Raw genomic sequence first — 17,736 nt, 5'->3', positions numbered from 1 at the left:
GTCCGTGAACAGTGACATTTTGTTCTTGGGATCCTGACAAAAGAGGGCCTGGCTTTTTCTGTGTCCCGGCCTCCGTGGTTACTGTCCTGCAATAGCAGCATGGCGTTCGCTGCAGCCAGGGCCTGGAAGCCTCCTCGGGGAAAGTGGATGCTGGATTGGCCACCGCCAGCATTCTGACATGTATCTTGAAGGTCCACATGGTGACTGAACCAGTTAACATACAAGGGAGCTTTGCACGGGCCCAGGCACGTTGTAAGATACAAGACCTTCAGCACAAGGGATGGAAGCTGAGTGTACCCAAAATGGAACAGAGAACAATGTACCAGCTAAGGAGAGCAGATCTGAGCAGAGTTCATGATGTTTCAGGACCCATCACCCTTGAGGGTGGGGCATGGGTGGGGTTTAGGGGAGAATAGAAGTGACCCCCTACTGTTAGGTGCAGAAGGAGGCTCCTTTAAGTGATAGATGTTATGTGACTTGCGAATGACCAGGGAAGGGGAAGAACTGAGCTTTGCTTCCACATGGGGAAAAGCAGTACTTTCTAGATGGGGAACCCACAGGGAGCTCAGAAGCCACCCAGCGGGAAGTGATAGCGACAGACAGGCCGGGGGTTACTCTCTGCCACACTGCAGCAAGTGCAGGACTGACACTCAGCACATCAAGCCCTTCTGCTGACGTGGGCTCTCAGCAGGAGGAGAATCCAAATCTCCCTGTGTCTTTCCAGATACCACTCCTGGGTGGGGATCTCGGACCAGCCAGCGTGGAGAGGGACTCTGGAAGTTGTATTGCTTTTTCTTTTCCTTTCTTAAAAAAGTCACATTTATTTGTTAATTACTGTGTGTGTGTGTGTGTGTGTGTGTGTGTGTGTGTGTGTGTGTGAAGTATGTGTGTGGTGTATGGAGTATATGCATATGTGTGATGGAGTATGTAGTATATGTATGCATGGGTATGTGTGTGTACCTGTGTGTGTGTGCAGTGTATGGAGTATATGTATGCATATGTATGTGTGTGTATCTGTGTGTGGTGTATGGAGTATATGCATGCATGGATATGTGTGTGCTTCTGTGTGTGTGGTGTATGGAGTATATGTATGTGTGTGTGTGGTGTATGGAGTATATGTATGTGTGTGGTGTATGGAGTATATGTGTGTGTGTGGTGTATGGAGTATATGTGTGTGTGTGTGGTGTATGGAGTATATGTGTGTGCGTGTGGTGTATGGAGTATTTGTGTGTGTGTGGTATGGAGTATATGTGTGTGTGCGGTGTATGGAGTATGTGTGTGTGTGTGGTGTATGGAGTATATGTATGTGTGTGTGTGTGTGTGTGTGTGTGTGTGTGTGTGTGTGTGTGTGTTTGGTGGGGGGGCAGAAGGACATCAGATGGTGACTTTTTTTTGTCTCCCTCCATCTTTTTTTTTTTTTTTCAGCCAGGGTCTCTCACTGAACTGGAGTCCACTGTTTTGTCCAGATCAGTTAGTTGCTGAAAAGGCCCAGGGATCTCTGTGCCTCTGGCCCCCAGGTCTGGTGTTATGGCACACATTGTCATGCTTGCCTTTTTAATGTGGGTGCTAGGAATCTTAACTCAGGTCCTCATTATACCCAGTGAACCATTTCTCCAGCACACACACCTTCCATGTAAAAAAACTTAAATTGAGGGCTGGAGAGATGGCTCAGTGGTTAAGAGCACTGACTTGCTCTTCCAGAGGACTCAGGTTCAGTTCCCAGTACCCACATGGCAGCTCACAACTGTCTGTATTTCCAGTTCCAGGGGACCTGACACCCTTACACAGATATACATGCAGGCAAAAATACTAATTCTCATATAATAAATAGATTTTAAAAAAATTAAGTTGAAATAAGGTGTTTTTAAGTCAACCAAGCTGGCCTTGAACTCACTCTGTACCCAAACAGGTCTTGAACTTTCCTTTTTCCCAGCTCTGGGATAGCAATCTTGTACCACCAGGCCTGGCCGCATTATTCCCCGCCCCCCAAAGGTGCATATTTGTGGTTATAAACGTGTCCAAGCTCATTGATATACGTTGCAAAAAATGGGGACAGCCCCCCCACCCCGCCCCCGCCCCCAGTCAAGGTCGCCTTAGCTGTGGTGGTCCCAGGAGTGCGGCCCTTTCTGCAGCAGCGGCTGCAGACCGCCAGGTGGCGCTGCGGAACAAGGGCCTGGGAGGAGGAGCGTGGAGCGCGGCAGCACATGACTTGGGCTGGGGAGCCGGCATCACGTGACGGGGCCCGGAAGCGGCTGTCCAGGCGACTAAGAAACGATGGCTAGGGGTCGGCGCTGAGGCTGCGCGGGGTGGGTTGAGCTGGAGCCGGAGCCCGGGCCGGACGGGGCCGAGTGGTGAGTAGTGCACGCCTTGCACTGCAGTCCGGAGTCATCTCCCGCTGCAGCGCCGGGTACCGCGTCCTCCCGCTAAGCCAGTGCTGCTGCTCAGGGACAGGTCACCCGTGGGGTGGGGTCTCCCGAGCCCCTTTGACAGGTGTGCAGTCGCGGTTCCCCGATGGAGAGGGTCTCACCGATGCTCAGCTCCGGTCAACCCCACGTTTCCCAATGCGGCTAGACGAGCCATGCCCTTGCCTTGGGGTCACAGGGTACCAGACTGCAACTCCCCTCCTCCGATAGGAGGGGAAACTGAGGCCCAGGGCTGTGTAGGGGCTTCCGAGATATCCCCGCGGCAGGGTGTCAGTTCCGGCAATTGTTTGCTTTCTGCCACGTCTCCTGCGGGGAAACTCGCCCGGAGAAGAGCCACTTGTCCCTTCTGCCGTGGGTCGCGTCCGCTCTGCCTGGGTTCTCGACGCCAGGCTTGGGCTCTGGGTGTGGTTCTGTTCGCTGATGGTTTTTTTCTTTTTTTGCACACTCATCAGTCTGTAGGCTTCGTTTTTAACAGTCCTGCAGTTTTGTGGAAGTCACACGGAAATATGAAGGAGGAGCTGAAACAGGCTAGAGGGGCCAGGGCGTGGAGAAGCCCTCACGTGAACTTGAAGACCGTTTGCTTTGTTTTGTTTTCCTTAATTTGGCAGCTTTTGGTAGCGACGGCTTATGTGGATGGATTTTTTTTGGGGGGGGGCGTCGGGGGGGGGGAAGCTTGTTGAAACAGGATAGCAACATAGTGTCCTGGAAGAAACTGACACTGGGGAATCGCGTAGTGTTTTAGCTTTTACCTCTGGCTTTGACGCCTTAGGTGACTCAGAATCCTCAGCTGGGTTTACATTCTTCAGTGTACGGTAATAGGGCTGATAGAGTTCCCTGGGGTTCTTTTTTTCTCTCGGCATTCTCATCATTGAGGTCTGTTTAAGGAATTTTACCTGTACTTATTTCCTGATTGTCTTGAACGCACCTTGCTTCCCCCGCACCCCCATTATGATTAAACTAGACATTGGCAACTTATCTTTCTCACGACCAAGACTTCTTTCGGCTCCTGTTTGAATTCTAATTTACAGTAACGAACAGGTCTATTTAGCATAGAGGGTTTTTTGTTTGGATGGAACCCAGGGCCTTGGACACAATGAGCAAGCACTCTTCCACTGGACTACATCTCAGCCCTGGACCCTGTTTCTTTACAGATGTTCTTGAGGTTGAAAGTAAGAGGCGCGGCTCTCAGCACTTAGCTTTTACTTGAGGCTGTGTCTGCCCTGGTGACGTATGTGCCTGCTGCAGCCTCTTTGTTTTTGTGTCTCTATTTTCTCCTTAAACCCTGTGGCTGTTGGTTCGGCCTCATCTATGTTTAGCTGTCTTTGTCTAGCCCCGAGTCCGGGAGAGAGGGATTTATTGTTATTCTGGAGAGTACAGTTGAGATCACTAAAGTCAGGGAAGTGGTTTTGAGCATGAAAACTTGCAAGGAATCAGTTCTGTGTTGGGACACTGTGTGGAGCTCCCTGTTGCCACATGGAATTGTCATTGGGCATTTAATTGATTACCTTGGGGGATGTTGCAGGTGAAATGGCCGTGCTGGGTAGAGAGCTGACCTAAATACAGTTATGTTTTCCTTCTCTTTCTCCTTTTCCCTCTTTCCTAATCCTTTCCCCCTCCTACCCCCTCTCTTCCCTCTTTCCCTGTCCCCCATCTTCCTCCCTCTCCTTTCTCTGTGTTTGTGTGTGTGTGAAAGTCAGAGCACCACCTCAGGTGATGTTCCCTAGACACTATCTACCTTTGCTGAGACAGAGTCTCCTTGGCCTCGAGCTTGCTGATTGGTTAGGACGGGCTGGCCATGAGCTCCATGGATTCACCTGTCTGCTCCTCTCCGGCACCAGGATTATGAGGGCATCGTCGTCGTGCTGACTTTGTCTCTTAGATTCGGGAATTGAACTCAGGTCCTTGTGTTTGCAAGGCAAGATTTTACTGACAGCTGTCTTGCCAGAACCCCGTTTTCTTCCTTTTTGCCCCAACTTCTACCTCATGTGGGTCTCAGCTCTTAAGCTTCCTGGCTGCTGTTGCTTCTTCTCGGTCTTGAAGCCAGACCTTGTGCTGGGCTGGGGAATGGCTTTGTCTCTGTTTTCACCAGCCCCCGAAGCTTCTGCTAACCCTTTCTAGAACCGCGTTCCTGAAGTGAGTTTTCTTTCTCCTGTGAAGGAGAGTCACGTTTAGCCTCCTTGCTTTGGCCAGATGCAAAATGCCGACCTCCGCATCACAGATTGGCACGTCAGGTACCTAGCTAGCATGGAAACCACAGAATGCTGAATCTGAGGCTACCCCAAACACATTGCTCTTGGAAGCCTGGACACCCAAGCCAGAACTCAATGACCTGCTCCTGGGGGGAGGGAGTTGGGGGGACGCTCCTCTGTGCTGCTTTCTCCGTGAGTTCGGCAGTCTGCCTGTATGGGGGCATTGCAGGGCTTTGGCACATAGCTCAACATTTCCAAGTTAGAGACCCATCTCAGTCCTTGTCCTAGTTGGCTTTCTGTTGCTGTGTTACGGTGGCCAAAAGCAACTTGGGTAGGAGAGGCTTTATTACGTTTATAGCTTATAATGAAGGGCATTGGGGCAGGAATCAGCAAGGCAGGACCTGAAGTAGAGGCCATGGAGGAGGAACACTGCTTCCTGGCTTGCTCCCCGTGATTGCTCAGTCCGCTTCCTTACACCAACCAGGACCACTTGCTCATGGGTGGTACCACCTATAGTGAACTGGGCCCTCCCACGTCAGTCATTAATCAAGGAAATGCTTTACAGATGTACCAATAGGGCAATCTGATGTAGGCATTTTCTCAATTGAGATTCCCTTCTCCTGGGTGACTGTGATGACCATTCTTTGTCGTTAACTTGGCTAGAGCTGGAATTAACCCAAACCCAAGCAGCTGGGTACATCTGTGAGGGATTTTTTTCTTAATTAAATAATTTGAAATGGGAAGACCCACTTTTAATCCAGGTCTTTTGAGATGGGAAGATCCACCTTTAATCTGGGCCACACCTTCTGCTGGCAGCCTGTATAAAGGACATGGAAGAAGGGAGAGCTCTCTGCCTGCTTGCTCTTGCTAACAAACCCATTCCTTCACTGTAATTAGAACCTACTTCTTCAGGATTCTGGCAAGTACCGAATAAAGACCAGCTGAGACATCCAACCCTGTGGCCTGAACAACTACTGGGTTCTAGTCAGTTCTAGAGAATCCGACTCTAGAGAATCCGACTAATACAGTGACCCTGGCTTGAGGTGCCAAGTTGTCGAAAATCTGGACACTCCTGTAGGGTGTTAACTGGGAAAGGCACTGAAAAGTTTGTGTAAAGAATCTTTGTCTGGTCCAGAGTGTCTCCATGGTAACAATCACTACTATCACTGAGAGTCCACTGTGTGCCAGGCAACGCGCCTGCCATTTATTTTATCTTCCTAACAATATTTCAGCTTGGTGTACTGGGGACATCTCTCAGGTGAAGGAGGGCAGACAAAAGCAGAGTGAATGACTTAGCTGGAGTTGCACTCCTGATGCCAGCCTGTTTATATCATGCAGAATACCCCCTGCCCACCCAGCTCTGGGACCAGTTTGGGGCTAGGCAAGTTAGAGCGTGTACCATCTGGTGATAGAAGGGTATTGGTCTGGGACTGTGGTTTGCTGGCTTGGAATCTCAGGTGATCTTTCAGCATCTGGTGGCTGGATGGGGCCATCTCTGCATATGCCTTGCTTTGCCTCTGGGTGAGAAGCTGGAGTAGGTTCTTCTGAAGTCACGCCTGGCCCTGGCACTTGGTGTGTGTGTGTGTGTGTGTGTGTGTGTGTGTGTGTGTGTGTGTGTGTGTGTGTGTGTGTGTAAAAACTGAGCGTGCTTGCCTGTCCCTTAGTTGCCATGCACTGTGGACAATAGCAGCTGGCCTGTGGCTGCCCGCAGCATGGGACTCCTTCGGGCACGAGGCTGGGTTGCAGAATACCCTGTGGTGGCTGTGGTGGAGTGCTTCCCGACGCTGTTTCTAACTGTTCTTGTAGATGTAACAAGTTTTCACTTCCCTCCCTCTAGACCGCTTTGGGCAACTCAGTCTGTGTCCTCTGCTCATGTCTTTAGAATTCTAGCACCAGAGAAAAGGATTTGCTGCTTGCTTTGCGTTCCAGAGTCCAACTCATGGCCTGAAAATAATAGGCTGTGCTTTTAGCTTGCAAGAAATCACCATGGTGTGCTGGAGAGATGGCTCAGAGGTTAAGCACATTTGCTCATCTACCCAGAGGGCCAAGCTTGGTTTCCAGTTCCCACCTTGGAAGGACACAACTGCTTGTAACCCCAGCTCCAGGGGCTCTGATACCCTTTCCTAACATATATTCCCACAAAATGCACATACATACACATCAGTAAACTAAATCTTAAAAACTATTTTTAACAATTGCCACCAGTTCCTGACTGTGGTGGGAGGTGAGGCCTGAAGTATAGGCATCATAATAAGATTATGTATTTTGAAGCCCTTTATGTGAATTACTGTGGTCAGGGTCACTTAGGAAGTCCAATAAAACCAAAACTGCTGAGTGTTGGGGTGCACACCTGTAACCCAGCCCTTGAGTGGCTGACCCTGAGTCTAAAAGAAAGAAAAAAAATTCAAATAAGGAATCCTAGACTTGGCTGAGTAGAGCCAATGGGTAAGAATGCACATTCTGTCTGATTTCTAAATTTAATGTAATAGCATTAAAATCTAGCAAAAAAAATCTTTTTTCTTTGCAATTTCTACTTCTGATCTTAGTCAAAAGGCCAAGAAGTAATTTTTGCATTTTAATATTTAACTGAGTATATTCCAAAGTAATATTACTGTAACACATAGGCAACACAAAATTACACATTCATGAGGCATTGTGTCATTTTTATTCTAGTGTGTACGGGGCTCAGTTTTGGTCACTGAGTTTGTGTCGTCTCACTTTGTAGCCCATCCTGGCAGTCTTGCCTCAGCCTCCCCGTGGGTACTGCCGGGTGGAGGTTTTGCCCTCTGTTGATGGACCACACATCATCTATAAACTGTGGTTGTCCTCAAGAACCTGAAAGACAAGCCTGCTTCAACTTTCTCGTATTACACAACCCTCATTTCACATTAACAGGCCCCATTAAATCTCCCGAGGGGGCAGGGGTTGGCAGTTGCTATAGCTGGTGTGGATGCCTGGCTTCCTCAAGGGAGCCTGCGGGTGGGTGGGTGCCCAGTAGGAGAGCAGGAAAGGGAAGAGGAAGAGGAGACCCTGTGTAGATTGGGGTGGCTGTGCGAACCCTCCCCAGTGTACCAGCTGAGGACGGGCTGCTGCCCAGCCTTGCCGGGGATGGGCTCTCTCTCCTCCCTCCCACTCCCTCCTTTTCTCTGTCTCTGACACAGGGTCTCTTGTAACCTGGGCCAGCCTTGGATGGCCTAGAACTTGTGATCCTTCTCGTCTGCATCTCCTGAGTGCTGGATTACAGACCTGCACTCCCACACTGGTGCTGGAGATGGAACCAGGGGCCTCGTGCATGCTAAGCAAGCCATTGTTCCCCACCAGCTGGGCCCTATCCCCAGCCCTGGGAAACATGCCTTCTCCCAGACTGGTCTTGTCCATTTGGACAACTGTGCAAATGTAAGGTTCTTCCCGAACAAGCAAGCACCTCTCTCCTCCTTCCCACCTGTCAATCTCAGTGCTGAAGGATCTTTAAGATCCCGAAGAAAAGGGCTAATGTATGTGTCAGCCCTTAGAGACTGTTTCTGTGGCCCGGCCTGGGGGCGAAGGCCTATAATCCCAGCTACTTGGGAGGCCGAGGCCAGAAGATCTCACGAGTGAGTTCAAGGGCAAGACCCTGTCTCAACAGCACCAACAAAATGGGGGTCAGAGGGGTACCGATGATATAGCCCAATGGTAGAACGTCCATGGATTTGATCCCCATCACAAAACCGGAAACAAACAAGGCAAAACAAAGCAAATGTAGCTCTTGAGTCACAAGGTTGGATGTTCTCATTGCCTCCTTGGTTATTAGATTTCCACCCCTTTCATGGTCCTGGCCTTGAGCCCTGGATGTACAGTGTGTTGTAACTTCATGCTTCTTTCAGCGCGTTCCTCGGTTACACAATGCAACATATGTCCAAGCCGTGTGCTGCTGTCGTCTGCCTGCTTCTTCTTCCCCTTGCTGGGGCAGCCCGGAATCACCTGCTTCTTTAGCACGTGTTATTGATTTATTTTGTTTATCATTAACCAGCACCTATAAGTGGCATCTCCCCCCCCCCCCCCCCCGTTATCAATATGCACACAGTTGCTAAGCAACACTCCCCCTATGGGTAGTCGCCAGATCTAGAGATTTCAGTTTATTTCTTAATAATTGTCTTAGCTTCATCCTCCGGTGGGGAACTTCACTTTTTACCTAGGACATAGAGAGAGCTCTTTACAGCGTCAGGGATAAACAGAGTCTGTGCCACAGCAGTTCCTTTAAAATAAACTTTCTGTATTTTATTATTAAATTGTATTTAATTTTAGATGAGGTCTCATTATGTAGCCCTGACTAGCCTGGAACTTGCTGAGATCCACCTACCTTTGTCTCCCAAGGGCTGGGATTAAAGGGATGAGCCACCATACCTGGCTTAATTAGGTTTTTGAGACAGGGTCTTACTGTATTGCTCAGGCTGGCCTTGAATTTGTAATTTGTCTCCTGACTGCTGGGATTATAGGGTGTGCCAGCACACCCTGGCCACAGTGGTTTTGGTGATGGGTTGGGGTTGGGGGATTTATCGTTGTCCTGTTTTGTTTCTGCCTTCAGTAACACTCACAGTTCACGTACAAGGTTCTGTTTAGATGCGTCGGGTGTGTTGGAAGAGACTAGAAATAAGTTGATATTCACATAAGTGATTACATCCTGTGATCAGAGCATCAGCGCTACAGAGGGGCCCCAGTCTGCACTTGCCATGCTGCTGTTTGCGTTTGCAAACTAAGATCAGAGGAAAGAAAATTGTTCAGAGTTACCAAGCAAATCGGAGACAGAGGCTGACTTCACACCCAGGCCTCCTCGACTTATTCTTAGCTTTTGCTTGTATGACGAAGAGGTTTTCGGCTCTCTCCATCAATGTAGGTTTTCCTTTCCTGGTCCACGTGTGAGTTTACTTTCCCCAGATATGCTCGAATCTCTGCATCACGTGAATAAGTGGAACCCTTAGACTCTCAGTGGGAGCCCGGGCAGTGGAACAGGGAGCCCCCTCCATGGGGTTGCAGGCACTGTGTGGACTAAATGTGCTTTATCTACACCGAAAGTCATGTTGAGGCTCTGACCCCAAGGTGATGGCCTTGAGAAACGTGGGGGTCTTTAAGAGACCCATGGGACTACTCTCATGGAGGGATTAATGTAGTTGCCCAGCAAGTGGGTTAGTAACCGTGGGAATGGACAGTTAGGAAGTGAGCATGACTCCTCCCCTTGGTCTCTTCTCACCTTGTGACCTCTTCTCCTCACTCTTGTGACCTCCTTTCCTCACTTCCCCAAGAGCTTCTGGTTTGCTGCCGTGCCTGAAGCAGTGTGAGACCCTTGAGGGAAGCCAGCAGGTACCTGAACCCTCAGAATTGTGAGCTCATTTCTCTTCTCTTCTCTTTTCTCTCTCTCTCTCTCTCTCTCTCTCTCTCTCTCTCTCTCTCTCTCTCTCTCTCTCTCTCGATTTATTTATTTTATGCATGAGTGCTCTATCTGCATGTACACTTATAGGCCAGAATAGGGCATCAGATCCCACTAGAGATGGTTGTGAGCCACCATGTGGTTGCTGGGAATTGAACTCAGGACCTCTGGAAGATCAGCCAGTGCTTTCAACCGCTGAGCCATCTCAACAGCCCCTGCTCATTTCTTAATAAATTACCTAGCTTCAGATAGTTTGTTACAGCGACAGAGAGTGGACTAAGACAGGCCCATTACTGACTCTCCACTGACTCTCCACTTTGTGAGGATGCACGAATCCTTTCCTGACTTGCAGTTGGTAAAAGATGATGTGTCCCTGGATCACTCTTGTGCTGGAGGCAGGGCTGGTTTTCGGGCATCCCCAGAGGGGAGCCCTGAGCAGAGAGACATCTTCTGGGCAGCTGGTGTTGGGGTGGCAGTTGGAGAGGCAGCTTCTCACCCTGAGATAGCATCTCAGAGCCAGGCTAGTGTCTGTATGCTGGGGGAGAGCCTGATGGAGAAGGGATGGCTTGTCTTGATCATTTTTATTGCTAATGTACTTTCCCACCCTTATTTGACTGCGGATTCTTGAAGGATATGGAGTTGACTTTTTCCCATTTAGTTCCCACAGCACCTGGCACTGTCATCAGTAGACATTTCCACAGCAGGAGGCAGTCAGGAGGGACATATACTTCCTGCCTTGCTACCGCTTAGCAGGACAGGTTCCTCCATCTTTGGGGGAGAGCCTTCATCTATACAACGAGGGGCTTGAGGTGACCTGTGAAGGCTCCTTAACACTGGGCTAGGATTGTAGGGACTTCCACAACTTTCACCTGGCTGAGAGAAGCCCTCCCCTCCTCTCTTGCCCAGAGCCATGTGGAGAGGACACATCCTCACCATCCCTCCTCAGTACACAACAGGGAGGGTTACTTCTTTCACCATCTTTTAAACATGAGCAGATCTATAAAAATTTAAGAGAAGGCAGAGGGCTGGAAAGGCGTGACACCGTCCTCCCCATCATGAAGGTCACGGCCAACACTCCTGTAAGAAGACAGGTTAATGAGGGCTCAAGTGTTTATTCAGTCAGCATTTTGTGTGACATGGGAGCCTTCAGAGAAGACTATGGAAGGATCCAGGGGGAACAGTCCACCTTGAGTTCACATTCCCATCTGTATGCTCCGATTTGCTGAAGTGTGGGCAGCTGTGTGGAAAGCTGGTCACAGAGTGTGTGGTAGTGGAAGCCAGCTGAGCTCCACCCCGGCAGTCTGACCACTCAGTCCTTTCTGCCTCTGTGTGGATCTTTCTCTCCTTCCAGGACAGGTCTACGAAGGCAGAAGGGACAGAATGGCCATTTTAGGTTTTGTGGCTGCTTTGCAGAATGGGGGAGAATTCTGGTTTCTGAGTTCACTTCAGGGACAAAGGTTGGGAGGGAGGCATGGGACAGGAGAAGGTCAATGGACCTTGCTGTTGGGGTCATTTCTATGGCCTTCAGGTCTCCTTTAGTTCAACGTGCTTGGCATGCCAAAGCTGTATTTTTGTACTGCACTTTGGGGTATCATTTTATGAGCCCCAACACAGCATCGTGGAGAGGAGCTACTGAGACAAAGATGGGGTATCTCATGGTCTCTCCTGCTCCTATTCCTTTTCCTTCGAGCTGTGGTCGGCCACCCTATTCCAGCACTCAGGTTGGTGGCAAGAAAAGAGCCCAGGGTAAGGAGTCAAGCTCTCCTGATCACTCCATCTTAGTTTCGTCCTTGTTGCTGTGATGAAAGGCCCGGATGTAAACAAGCTTGGAGGAGAAAGGGTTTAGTTTAGCTCATAATTTTAGGCAGTAGTCCATTCATTTCAGGGATGTCAAGGTGACAGAAACTTGAGCTAATTGCATCCACAGTCAAAAGGAAAAAGAAATGAATGTAGACATGCTCTCTTGCTTATTTGTGCTCAGCTTGATTTTTCTAGGGAGTGGTGTTGCCCATAATGGGCAGTGTCTTTCCACGTCAGTTAACTTAATTAAGACAGTTTCCCCCTAGACATGCCCACAGGCCAACCTGATCTAGACAGACCTTCGTTGAGATTCTCTTTTTGGGCCATTGTAGGTTGTGTCGAGGTGACAATTAAAATTAACCATCACAGCTTCCAAAGAGTAGGAGATGGACTGAGCCCATGGTGGGAGTGAGGGGGTTGTTTGTGGTCTGGGACCCTGTGGAGCTGGAGCAGAATTGGGTGACCCAGAGAGGATTTCATGACTATAACCGTGGTCTCTGCTGAAGGCAGAGGATAAAAAGGACATCTGAAGAAACATCCAGGTTCATGTCGCCTCATGAGAGCTCGCTCTTGGGAAAGGTGTGTGATTTAACTACTGCTTGAGGTCCAAGAGATAAGCTCGGAGGAGGGTGGAGGTGAACCAAACCAGAAGACCAGGGAAGGCTTCCTGGAAGTGCACACTTGCATTCCCCTGCCCTGCCCAGCATTGCCTCACCTGTTCGTTGCCCAGGTGCCCTAGAATGAATTTAGAAATTTATGAGTGTGGCACCATGTGGGAAGGTGGGGAGGCAGAGGCCAAGCAGGCCCAGCCTGCCCCGTGGACTTTGTGCCTCTTGCATTCTCCTGGGTTGGTACTGGGCATTCTGGTTAGACCCACTCCGTAGTGCATCCATCCCTGGGAGCAGCTGGGACAATGCCTACCTCTGCGACTGAGCCCACCCCACACTTGGAGATGAAGGCCCCAGCTACTGGAGGTCTTAACGCTGCCCCTGTCCCCCCAGCTACCATGTCCACACAGAGACTTCGGAACGAAGACTATCACGACTACAGCTCCACTGACGTGAGCCCTGAGGAGAGCCCATCTGAAGGCCTTGGCAACTTCTCTCCCGGCTCCTACCAACGCTTAGGGGAGAACAGTAGCACAACGTGAGTACTTGTGACGTCCTGCCATGGAGTGGGCTCTCCTGTCCCCAAGTGTCCCTTGGAGCACTGTGGGCCTCCATCTTCCCATTCTGCATACCCTGCTTGACAGGGAAAGCAGGCTATCTGCGGGCAGGACCAGCAAGGGGTTCCTCCCCTCCCTAGTCATTCCTTATTCCTTGTTAGTTCCAGGAGGCTGGTGGCCAGGAAGAGCTTTGACTTAAAAGCCTCTAGAGGATAATCTCTTGGGCTAGAACCGAGTGTCAGATACCTCCCATTAGCGCTTCCTCGGCAGAGCCTCCCGGCAGAGCTGAGGGAGGGAGTGGCAGCTGTATTTGAGAACCCTCCAGAGTTGGTAGGGAAGAGACACTTTGCGTCCCTTAAGGAGGCTGCAGTCTCAAACCTGGAAGCGATACCAGTCTCATCTGGTACAGTCTGGCCCTCTGGTTCTCAATCTCTCCAGCTCCGAGGACCGGTTGAGAAGCCCACTGGGAAACTGGACTGGCTGTAGGAGGATTGCTCCTTGAACTGCAAGCTTCAGAGGGAGGGGTTCCGTGCTGAGTTTCCCAGCATGCCCCTGGCCTTTTCCAAGGTGCCAGGACCCTGTCCTTGGCAGCCCTGTCGTTCATCCCCAGTCTCAGCTGTCACCCTTCCTGTGTTCCATGGTGGGTTGGCTGTGACTTAACCGAGGGCTGCTTTGTGCCTTAGCGTAATGCTACACGCCTCCACTCTCCATGACTGCTCCAGAGGACTGTGGAAGTTGTGGGGACATGCCCTCAGCCTGCACTCTCTCCTGGAGGGACATTTTCCCCTGTGAACTAAGCCGGGCATGGAGAATGATCTGTTCACATGATTGGCTCCTTGCCACCGCTAGCACAAAGATTCTGGCTTGTAGCACATTACCCATACAGCACACTACTGTAGAGTCCCGATTTATTTGCAGATTTAGGTGGTGGAAAAGATTGCTTAAGGTGCTGCTGGTGGCAGCCGGGACCTCCTTCCTGTCACCCCTCTGGCCTCATCCGCCCCATCAGTGTCTCCCAGGGAGAAGGAACTCCCTTCAGGGCTTGTGAAATACTTCTTCCAATCATCAGTTGTTTGCACAGTGCTTTCTGTGCTCAGTCTAAATTTTCACTTTTATAGACGTCTTTCTGAAACTCAAGACCAGCTGCCTGGCCTTTCCAGGTCAGCCGTTCAAGGACACGTGCCTGGACTGCCCTCAAGGTTGCTTTTATCACTTTCCCTGGTCTCTTGGAAATCAAGCCAAGTAGACAGTTCCCTCCTTCGGCTTGTGTTAGGACATTTTCCTAGATACAGGGCAAAGTATTATACATTTGGGTCTTAGAGTATCGGTCACTCCAGTCTGGGGACAGGATCTCCCCAGGCATTTATTCAGGAAACATGCCAGGTGGGCCAAGGCTGATTGGGGACCCTTGTTAATCTCTCCTAGGTAGTGTGAGGGACATGATGTGAGACCCTCACCCTTCCTTGTCATCTACGTTATTAAGGAGCAGAGTACCTTGGAAGAGCTGCTTAAGCATACCGACTCTTCTAGAAGTTGAAAGATCAGTTAAAAGCCCAGAGTAGTGAGTGCGATCAAATAGAGATCTTAGGCATTTCTGTGCCAGAGTGTTGTGATTTCCCCTAACATTCCGGGCCATGGAGTTGTTGACAGTACTGACAGCAGCCTCCATTAACACTCTAGGGCGGATCACACACACTAGGGCACTTTACACGCAGTAGGACAGTTTACACACAGTAGGGCTCATTTTCCTTCTTGTTGCCCTGTTGAGTCCTTGGTAACAGTTCTCTATCCCACCCCAGTGGTGCTTCCCCAGGCCAGCAGGCTGAGACACCAGCTAGTCTTGGTTGAAATGGAACAGCCATTTGCCAAATACGCTCTGTAGAGCTTTTGGGGTCCCAAGACTGTTTCTCTTCCTAAAAGTGCTAAGATGTCATTTGCCTTTCGTCCTGTTCACATGTGCATGAGGACGCAGGAGCAGTGTGTGTCTGCAGCTCCCTCCCCATCGACCCCCCCATATCTCCACTATCCTAGTCACCTGTGAGTAGAAGGAAAAGGCCAGTTTCACTTGAGATCGTCCTTGATGAGGGCTGGGGCCGTAGCTCAAGCGGCAGAGTGCTTGCCTAGGTCTCATAACACATAAACTCAGTGTGGGGACATTTGGGAGCTGGAGGCCGGAGGATCAGAAGTTCAAGGTCATCCTGGACTACATAGGGAGTTCAAGGCCAGCCTGGGATGCATGAGACCCTGTCTCCAATAACCAAACAAGTCCTTGACGAGATAGTGAGATCATTAATTCTTATTAAATTGCAACCCTTAGCATGGGTCTCTTGGTAGTCACTATATAAAATACCAGATCCCAGAGTGCAAGTATTGGCAGTTGCCAACTGAACTAACTGGAGTTTTTGTTCACTTTTTTTTTTAACAGAAAAGGTTTATTTTACTAGAAAGAACAACTAGCTAACTAGGTTTCCCATACCCTAATATTTAAGCATTTCCTTTGAAAATGAAAGAAACGAACCCATTAACTCAAGAAAAACCATCAACAATGTTTTTGTGATTCACGTAAAATTTGAACTTTCAAGAAAAATTAGAAAAAAAAAAAGTCAAACAAACAGAACATCCCATCCACCCTTGTACCCAGCACTGTGAGCTCACACATGCTTTCCGGTGAGGTCAAAGTGTGGCTTTGAGCTGCCGTCATGAAAGAGGTTGGTATTCGGAACCTTGGAACCTCCACGTATGTTAGGAAATTGTGCGTGAGGGAAAGGTCGCTGCAGACAGCTGCAACCGTGTGTTAAAGGAACGGATCATGGGAGGTTCAGAGTCCATGTTGCAGCTAACTGATAAAGAACCCATGCATGGAGGCAGGTGGATCTCTGTGAGTTCAAGGCCAGCCGGGTCTACAGAGCGAGTTCCAGGAGAGCCAGGACTGTTACACAGAGAAACCCTGCCTCAAAACAACAACAAAGGACCCCTGCATTTCATTTTGGAGTGATGTCAGAGAAGAACTGCCGTAGTTCAAGAGACGGCTAAAATGTTCCTTCTTTTTCCCGCTCTGTGTCTAGGGAGAGCACACTTTCTCATAGGCTTTCAGCAAAGCAGCACATGTAGATTGAGGGTTGAAGCAGAAACCCAGCTGTCTTCTCTTAGGTGAGACATTTAGGAGATATTTTAAACAGTGATGGGGGAGGTGGTGCTGGAGCGCAGACTCAGTGGTTAAGAGCATTTGTTGCCCTTGCAGAGGACCTGAGTTCTGGTCTCAACACCCACATTTTGGGCATCTCACAACTCCCTATAACTTCAGCTTTAGGGGATCCCGTACCCTCTTCTGGCCTTTGAGGGCATTCTCACTCATACGTGAGTGTGCGCGCACACACACATAAATACAATTTAAAAAAAAAAATGGCCGGGCGGTGGTGACGCATGCCTTTAATCCCAGCACTTGGGAGGCAGAGCCAGGCGGATCTCTGTGAGTTCGAGGCCAGCCTAGGCTACCAAGTGAGTTCCAGGAAAGGCGCAAAGCTACACAGGGAAACCCTGTCTTGAAAAACCAAAAAAAATAAAAATAAAAAAATGAGTGGCTGGAGGTCTAGATGGTTGCTGCTCCTCCAGGGGACCCAGGCTTGATACTCAGCAACCACATGGTGGGTCACCTGTCCATAACTCCAGTCCCAGGAGATCTGACACTCTCTTCTGGCTTGTGAGGGCACTACGCTTACATGTTTCACAGACATGAGTGCAGACAAAACACTCATACACATAAATTAAAAAATTAAGTGACTCTTTATAAAAACAAGTGATACAATACCATTCCCATATTTAATGTTAATCATTAAACTACTAGTATGTATTAGACTTACTGTTATTTTAAATTGTAAAATTTAAAGTTTGGGTTTTAGTAATATAACTTATGTAGATAAAACCTACATAAGCAAAGATATCAGGGGTCCTTAATTCATCAGAGAATAAAATAAGACCTGGGACCAGAAAAATAAAAAAGAAAGAAAGAAAAGCCTAAGAGCCACTGAAGGCACAAATGAAAACTGGAGGGACCTGGTAGGTCTTCAGAAGCTAACCCACCCTGTGGTAGACTGTCAGCCTTGGAGGCGATACTGTGATGCCTACCTGGTGTTGAGGGGACATCATCTTGGACAATTTTGACCCTCGGCCTAGAATCCTGATGTTTCTGAGTGGAAGGGACTTCGGGATCACCTTGCCCTGGTCCCGTTACCTCTCGGTTCGGGTGAGATAACAGTTCCCAGAGTGGAAGGGAGTGGCCACGCAGATCAGATCGACAGACAGCCAAGTCTGGGGCCAGGAAGCCCAGCACAGCGGCGTTTGGGGAAGGCTTCAGGGAGGAGAGAGGGTGTGGTACAAACTTACCTTTGCACTTCAGTGGGTTAAACATTTATTTGCCAGGACAGAGACTTAACAGCCCGTTACGTCTCCTGGCTGCTGGCTGCTGATAATGCGGTTGGACCCTTGCAGGACTCCTGGGAGTCAAAGGCCTTTTCTCAATGGTCCATCCTGCAGATGCTAGAATGGAGGTAGATCAGATGACCTTCCTGGTAGACTTGAGGGAATGGCCTTTGTGGGCAGCAATGTTGTTGACTTTTGATTTCTGCCAAATGCAGATTTGTGTGCAAATGTCAGTTTTGAAGGATCTTGAGGGCTATTTGTGCAAAAGGATTTTTCTGTCCAGGGCCAAGTCTTGAGGGATTGAAGGCACCTCACTTGAGCTGTTTCCTGCTCTGT

At 49.4% G+C, this 17,736-nt stretch overlaps 1 protein-coding gene across 1 annotated transcript in view; it reads left to right on the top strand.

Annotated features, from left to right (window-relative positions):
• The first annotated feature begins 2,217 nt into the window (after positions 1-2,217).
• Positions 2,218-17,736, top strand: part of Slc36a1 (solute carrier family 36 member 1) — a 35,612-nt gene continuing 20,093 nt past the window's right edge. The window contains exons 1-2 of the mRNA XM_052757665.1: positions 2,218-2,351; positions 12,818-12,962. Coding sequence (XP_052613625.1) covers positions 12,823-12,962 — 140 coding nt within the window. The 5' untranslated portion in view covers positions 2,218-2,351; positions 12,818-12,822. The remainder of the gene's footprint in view (positions 2,352-12,817; positions 12,963-17,736) is intronic.

Source organism: Peromyscus californicus, unplaced genomic scaffold (assembly GCF_007827085.1).
Source record: "Peromyscus californicus insignis strain IS unplaced genomic scaffold, ASM782708v3 Scaffold_3__1_contigs__length_106647218, whole genome shotgun sequence".
Taxonomy (NCBI): Eukaryota; Metazoa; Chordata; class Mammalia; order Rodentia; family Cricetidae; genus Peromyscus; species Peromyscus californicus.
The sequence above is the reverse complement of the archived record's forward strand: the minus strand, read 5'-3'. Positions and strand labels throughout refer to the sequence as shown.